The 7106-nt window shown below is 64.5% G+C and overlaps 4 protein-coding genes across 4 annotated transcripts in view; 1 reads left to right on the top strand and 3 right to left on the bottom strand.

Moving 5' to 3' along the window:
* Positions 1 to 372: 372 nt before the first annotated feature.
* Positions 373 to 1511, bottom strand: AMSG_08636 (uncharacterized protein; the record flags this gene model as incomplete). The annotated part of the gene is made up of 2 exons (XM_013899613.1): positions 373 to 531; positions 570 to 1511. 2 exons carry the CDS (start codon positions 1509 to 1511, stop codon positions 373 to 375), a joined length of 1101 nt encoding a protein of 366 aa, XP_013755067.1.
* A 271-nt stretch (positions 1512 to 1782) lies between these two features.
* Positions 1783 to 3205, bottom strand: AMSG_08637 (CMRP Flagellar component; the record flags this gene model as incomplete). The annotated part of the gene is made up of 2 exons (XM_013899614.1): positions 3101 to 3205; positions 1783 to 2814 (listed from the first exon to the last, which is right to left on the bottom strand). Exons 1-2 carry the CDS (start codon positions 3152 to 3154, stop codon positions 1783 to 1785), a joined length of 1086 nt encoding a protein of 361 aa, XP_013755068.1. The 5' UTR covers positions 3155 to 3205.
* Positions 3206 to 3466: 261 nt separating this feature from the next.
* On the top strand, positions 3467 to 4492 carry AMSG_08638 (cAMP-dependent protein kinase regulatory subunit PkaR; the record flags this gene model as incomplete). Its single annotated transcript, XM_013899615.1, has 1 exon — positions 3467 to 4492. One exon carries the CDS (start codon positions 3467 to 3469, stop codon positions 4490 to 4492), a length of 1026 nt encoding a protein of 341 aa, XP_013755069.1.
* Positions 4351 to 7106, bottom strand: part of AMSG_08639 (carnitine O-acyltransferase) — a 3317-nt gene continuing 561 nt past the window's right edge. The window contains exon 2 of the mRNA XM_013899616.1: positions 4351 to 6838. Within this exon, the coding sequence (XP_013755070.1) occupies positions 4548 to 6838 (2291 nt within the window). The 3' untranslated portion in view covers positions 4351 to 4547. The remainder of the gene's footprint in view (positions 6839 to 7106) is intronic.

Genomic DNA, 7106 nt, shown 5'->3' on the forward strand with positions numbered 1-7106 from the left:
GGAGGGGGAGGGGGAAAGGGTACGTACCCTCTCCAGAAGGTGTCTCGTAGATGGCCTCCAGCTCGTCCACTGTTGACATGGTGGTCGCGCAAGCCGAGTCGAGTGGCTGGAAGTGGGTGTGGGAGGGGTGTGGGTGTGGGAGGGGGGAAGGGGGGGCTGGTACTGGTACTGGTGCTGGCTGGCTGGCTGGCTAGCTGGCTGGCTGGTTGGCTGGTTGGGTGATGGACACTGGCTGCTCAGTCCCATCTTTGAAGATCGGCATCAATTGAAGGCTGTTATGCGTGGTCGAGTGCCTCGGTTGTGTGGTTGTGCCGAGTGGGTGCGATGTGCAGTAGCGCGAGGCTAAGATGGCGTAGGGCGGATGGCGGCCGGCTATGCAACCGAAGAACGGGCAAGGGCTTCGGCGAGGGTGAGTCGGCCACGGAGGACAGCATGCCAGAGGAGCTTATCGCTGCGGCGAGCATCAACGATGGGCAGGCGGGCGCGGGTAGCGATGATTTCTGCTACCGCATCGGCATACTCGCGCGGCGACTGGTCAGGGCTGGGATGTGCTGGGGGAGGATGGTGACCGTGACCGAGTGATAGACGGCGGTGAGCAGAAAGAGAATGTGCCACCACATCTCAATCGACTCCCATGCCGGCGAAAAGGTAGCGTGCGGATACTCGATGATGACCGGAAGAACCGGCGCTAGCGGTACAAAAGCGCCGGTCCGGAAGCGGAGCAGTGCGGTGCCATTGGTTGTGGTGCCCTCGGGAAAGATCGCCAGCGGAACAGCGGTCTCGTCATCGCGCTCGCCAACGTCGGCGTCAGCCCCAGGCGAGCGGTAGCTGCCGACCCGCGCCGCGATGGCAGCCGAGAGCGAGGTTGCGGGCGCTCCCGCGTCAAAGTCGACAAAGAGACATCTCAGCGATGTCGCGATGGGACCGATGATAGGCACATGCCGAGCGCAGGCGGCCGAGACAAACGCCGGCTGGAAGAGCATAAGCAAGAAGAGGACGTCGAGATACGACATGTGATTGGCCACAATGACCGGCGGCATCGCCGATGGTGGCGGGCGGGCGCCGACGATCGAGACGGCCACAAAGCCGATGACTGCAGCCACCGCACGGAGCAGAGCGTAGAGTACCATCCGCCGGATACGCCCACATGCCCCGCGCCGCGGAAGCCACGCATGCGCGCCCCAGTAGACGACGGCGAGGCCCACAAAGAGCACGAGCCGGACAACCGCAACCGGGAGGAGTGCCACCGCCACTGCCTTGCGCCATCTCGACCGCGACGCCGCATCGCGCCGCACAAACGGACCAAGCACCGACCCTGCTGCGCCATCCCATTTGCCAGCGCATCTCGTTCCGATCGTCGCAGCCTCGACCTCGGACTCGGCCTGATCCTGTCTTGTTCTCGCACTCACCGCCTCCGCTGCTGCCGCCTTCGCCCCAGCCGCCGCCGCTGGCGCACCTGCTTCGCTACCTGCCGCTCCGTACCCCCCAGTCCAGCCTGCTGCGGGATCCATGCGCAAGCTGTGTGGGCGAGAGGAACAGCCCGTGGTGTGCAGAGTGGGGTGCCTGTGGGTGGTCCCGCTCTCGGCGACGGGCAGAGCTTGAGTCCGAGCCCGCGCTCTCGAGCCTGGCGGCAGCTGGCGTCATCACCACTTGGGTCGCTGAGGAGGGGGGGAGGGAGCGCTGGGGGGGGGGGGGGAGGACATCGGACAGGAAAACACACTTTGGACACTGTTCATTGTGTGCAGCATGGAAGATGGCGAGCGGAGGAGCGAGGACAAAGGCTCACAGCTCCGGGTTGTTCCACACCGAGTCGGGCGCAAAGACGAGGTTGCCCGGGCCGGAGGGCAGGCCGTCGGTAAAGGGCCCAGTGAAAGACGATCCATCGGGGAAGAAGATGGTGCCTGTACCGTTGCGGCGGCCCTCGGCCCACTCGCCCTCGTAGCGGCCACCCTGAGGGGTGGTAAAGACGCCGTAGCCATGGCGGCGATCGTTGAGCCACTCGCCGTCGTACTGGCAGCCGTTTGCGTAGGCGAGCGTGCCCTGGCCCGACGCGTGGTCGTTTTCCCACTCGCCGGTAAAAGTGTCGCCGTTGACGTAGTACAGTACGCCAGCGCCGTGTTTGCGGCCGTCGAGCCAGTCGCCCTCGTAGCGGTCGCCCGGCTTGTAGATGAGCGTCCCCTTGCCGTTGGCCTTGTCGTGGGCCCAGAAGCCCTCGTACCGCTCGCCGTTGACGTAGGTGAGGACGCCCCAGCCATCCTTCTGGTCCTCGACAAACTCGCCATCATAGCGGTTGCCGTTGGCAAAGATGTACGTGCCCTTGCCATGCATCTTGCCCGAGACCCAGTTGCCCTCGTACACGCCGCCATCGGCGTACACGTACTTGCCCCATCCGTGCATCATGCCGTCGGCCCAGTCGCCCTCGTACGACTCTGCAGCGCCGCCCGGTCCGGGAGCGTAGACCACCCGACCCTTGCCGTGCCGCACGTCCTCGCGCCATTCGCCCACATACTCATGGCCCTCCTTGTACACGTACCGCCCGGTCCCGTCCATCTTGCCAGCCACCCACTCACCCTCGTACGAGTCGCCGTCGGCGTACTCGAGCAAGCCGTAGCCCTGGATCTGACCGTTCACCCATTCACCAGTGTACTTGTTGCCCGTCGCGTACACACACGCCCCGGATCCGTGGATCTTGTCGTCGACCCACTCGCCCGAGTACTGCGACCCGTCGGCATACACATACGCCCCCTGTCCGTGCCGCTTGCCGAACACCCAGTCGCCCTCATACCGCTCGTTGTTCGGATACACCAGCGCACCCTGCACCCCATCCGCCCATCCGCCCGCCCACCAGCCCATCCGATCATCCGTCCGCCCGTCCGACCGCCGTCCGTCCACCAACCGTAGCCGTCCCGCCCACCCCAGTCCCGTCCAGTCCGCCCATCCCCCCAGCCCCGTCCCAGCCCATCCCCCCCCCCCCCCCCCAGCAGTCCACACCCCGCCGAGATGTCGCGCACCATGGCCACCCATGAGTCCCCCCCCCCTTCAGTCCTCCCCCACCCCTTCCCACCCCCCCCCCCTTCCCACCCCCCCTTCCCCCACCTACCTTTCCATGCATCTGTCCGTTCTCAATAGAGCCCGTGTACAACATCGACGACATGCCTCACCGCCCAACTCCCTCCACACGTCGTCAAGCTCCTCCACAGCCCCCAGTGCAGTGGCCTGACGTCCGCTCCTTTGCCCCGCCACTCGCCACCCGCCACCCGCCACCCGCCTCTCCCCCCCCTGACTGTAAATATTTTATGCTCGGCACCCCCCTCCCCCCACCCCGCCACCGTTTGTTCGTTTGTTTGCCACACTTCGCGGGAGAAGCGGAGCGGGCGAAACGAACGATTGCACCACTCGGCTTTCGACCGCCCCCCTTCCGTCGGTAAACCGTTGCCAGCTTCCGTGGAGCTCAGGAGGGAGGGGTATGGCAGACACGGGAAAGACAGGACGGCGTCGGCGACGCACATCTCATGGCTCGTCGTCGTACTCGTCGTACTCGGACTCGTCGTCGTCGTCGGACGACGAGGGCGGCAGCGGCGCTGAAGCCGGGCCGCAGCCGCTTTCGGCCTTCCCGCAAAAAATGCGCCTCAAGCCCAACTCGCAGAAGGACCGCCGGCGGACTTCGATTTCGGCCGAGGCCATTGACCCAGAGGCTGCCAAGCAGCAGATTCCGGTGGGTACGCCCAAGACGGCCGACGAGATTGTCCGCATCTCGTGCGCCTGTCGCTCCAACTTTCTCTTCCGCCACCTCAAGCCCGAGCAGCTGGAGATCGCTTACGGTGCCATGGTCCGCCTCGACATCCCCGAGGGCCACGACATCATTGTGCAGGGCGACCAGGGCGAGTACTTTTACGTCGTCGACTCGGGCGAGTTTGCCGTCTTTGTCGACGGCGTCCAGGTCGTCGTCGTCGAGGCCGGCGGCTCGTTTGGCGAGCTCGCCCTCATGTACAATGCTCCGCGTGCCGCCACCGTCACCGCAAAGGTTGACTCGGTCGTCTACGCCCTCGACCGCGTCACCTTCAACATCACCATGATGAACGCCATCGTCTCCAAGCGTGACAAGCAGCCGCCGGCGAACATCTTTTCCGAGCTCGACTTTCTCTCGTCCAACGGCGTCAACCTCACCCAGCTTCGCGACGTCGCCTCGCACGAGTCGTTTGACGCCGCCTCGGTCATTGTCCGCTCTGGCGACATCAACGCCGACAAGTTCTACATCCTCATGTCCGGCTCCGTCTCCATCCTCAACTCTGACGGCGCGCCCGTTGTTCAGCTCTCGGCGCCCGACTACTTTGGCGAGCTCGAGCTCATCGAGTTTACCTCGCGCAAGTTTTCCGTCATTGCCGAGACCGACGTCAACGTCGAAGTCATCGATCGCATCAACTTTATCCGCCTGCTCATGAAGTGCTGTGCCGACGAGTTTGCCGCTCACCGTGCCGTTTACCAGCAATGAACGAGGCTGTTCTGCGCGCCGCGCCGCCGTGCCTCCGCTGCTTCTCCCCGCTCCCTCACTGCGCGTCTTCGTCAAAGAGCGCAAGCACATCGTCGAGCGCACGCCCGATGTTCTTGATAAACCGCGTCGACGACGAGAGCGGGCATGAAACCTTGGACGAGACGTGAAAGTAAATGGTGTGCTCGCCAGCGAGCATGTACGACACGCCGTATGCCGCCGTGTCCGCCACAGGGCCGAACCCGCCTCCCGATGACACACGCTGCGCGTGCTCTGGGTTCGTCGACGGGTCCCAGTTGTCCGTCTGCCGCTGCGGCTGCTGCGAAGTCGAGAGTCGCCACTCGGACGAGATGGCCTGGGCGAGAAACTCCGACTCGATGCCGCGCCCGACAGACACAACGTAGAGCGCAAAGAGGTGCCGGTCGAGCCCGCGCCCGCTCATCGCGTCCTTGAACTTGAGAACGTGTCCATCAACCGCTGTCTGCAGCGCCGCACGCACTTCACTCGCCGGCACGCTCTCATCCTCCATCGCCTCGACAAACGCCTTGACCGCCGACGAGCACGTCCGCACTGTCTCGGTTCGCCCGTTGCGGAAGAGCCGGGTTGTCGACGCCTCGTACGTGAGACAGAGCTCGCCCTGGTCGCGGTAGTACGCCAGCTGCATCGCCATCTGCACAAACGCGTCCGGCGAGAGCCGGCAGCCCTTGATTCGGCCCTTGCCCCACGGGTGCTGGTACAGTTGCAGCTCCACGTCGGCAATGAGTGCACTCGCCGCGAGCACTGCGTCTTCCACCGCAGCCTGCGCTGCTACAGGCAGATCCCACGGGAGGATGGTGCCTTGGTACGGCACACGCTTGGTGAAGCCATCGCGCGGAATGACAGACCCGTTCTCGTCAAAGACCTTCTGGTTAAAGTGCCGGGTCATGGCGTGCTCCACCATGCGCGCCGGACAGAGCGCGTCGGCCCACGAGTGCTCGCAGTTGACGCCCATGACGCCGTTGGCGTAGAGCACCATCGTGATCGACTTGTCGAACCAGCGGTCGTAGCCGCGGCCGGTCAGATTGAGCCGCCCCATGTCGGTGTCGTTGGCCGGCTTGGCTGGATCCATGGCCACAAAGAACAGCGCACGCTCGATGACCTCCAGCGACCGCCCGTTGACGCCCGACGAAAAGTACTCTTCACGGACCTCGGCCCACCGGGTCCGGTTGCCGGCCGTCAGTGCCCCGATCTTGCCGGCCGTCCCCGGCTCGCCGTGCTCCTCAATGTATGCGTCGACAGCTTCCTGTAGGCAGGTGAATTGGTTCTCGATTTGGTACCCGTCGAGCAGATGGCCCTTGTAGAAGACCGGGAGCGCGGTAAAGACGCCGCGGTAGAGCACAACAATGTGCCGCGACTCGCCGGCCTCCAGGTGCACCAGCGTGTCGTGCTCCAGCCCTGGGACTCGAGTCGTCGCAAACATCCGTCGCGACTGCTCCATGCACAGCGGAATGGTGTTGTTCACCATCTGGATCTCGAGCGTCTCGTGGTCAATCATCCGCATGTACTCGAGCATGCCCTCGATAATGTCGCCCGCCCGCGCCGCAGGCGACGACGTCGGCCGATACATCGACGAGTCGTTGATGTAGTAGTTCGAGTTGATCATCAGCGGCGACCGCCCGCGCAAGTACACGTACTTCTCCCACCAGTCGGTCACATAGTTGGGCGCCCAGAGCGACTTGAGCCACAAGTACCGCTGCAGTGTGGGGCCCTCGTTGGCCAGGAACGCTTCCACGCGCTCGCGCTCCTCCGCCATCTCGCCCTCGTCCCGAAGCGGCTCGATCGATTCGAGGTACTTGCGCGTCGTCGCCTCCAGCGACGGCACAGGCAGCCGTGGCAGCGAGCCCTGCAGGGAAAAGGTGAGCGCCTGCTTGGCAGACACAGTCAGCGCCTTGACCGCCATCGACCACGCCACCACTCGCCACGGCTTCTGCCCGCGCGGCACGTACAGCCACCCAGTCCAGTTGAGCAGCATGCGCAGGACATACCGCTGCACCACCATCACCGCCAAACACGACGCCAGTCCTGCAGTCGTCGCCAGTCCAACAAGCTGCACCGTCAGCGGGAGGAGCTCAAAGCCCGGCATGGCGCACGCCGCGTACCAGATTATCGTCGCAGGCCGCCCAGATCGCCACCACGAGCTGCGGTCAGAGCCGAGCACCACCGCAATAAACAGCGCTACCACTGCTATCACAGACAGAATGCCCAGCGGAAAGAACGAGTACAGCAGCGTGTTCCGCATCACATGGTACTTGCGCTTCAGCGATCGCGCCATCATCTTGGGCTTGGGAATGGTGATCTTGATCGTCAAGCCTGCTCAACACCATTTCAGCGCCCGCCCATCAGCCCAATCCGCCATCGCCGTCCAATCCCACCATCCCCGCCGCATCGCCACCGTTCCGTCCCACCATCGCCGCATCACCGCCACCGTTCCGTGACGCATGAGTGTTCCACAATTTGCCGCCACCGCACGCACCACTCATTCCCCAGTGAGGCAACCCTCTTCCTTCCCACCATTCCCCCTCCCCTTCCCTTCCCTCCCCTCCCTCCCCCCCTCCCCCCTCTCCATCCCTCCCATCCC

Source organism: Thecamonas trahens (genome assembly GCF_000142905.1).
Source record: "Thecamonas trahens ATCC 50062 unplaced genomic scaffold supercont1.43, whole genome shotgun sequence".
NCBI classification, from domain to species: domain Eukaryota; order Apusomonadida; family Apusomonadidae; genus Thecamonas; species Thecamonas trahens.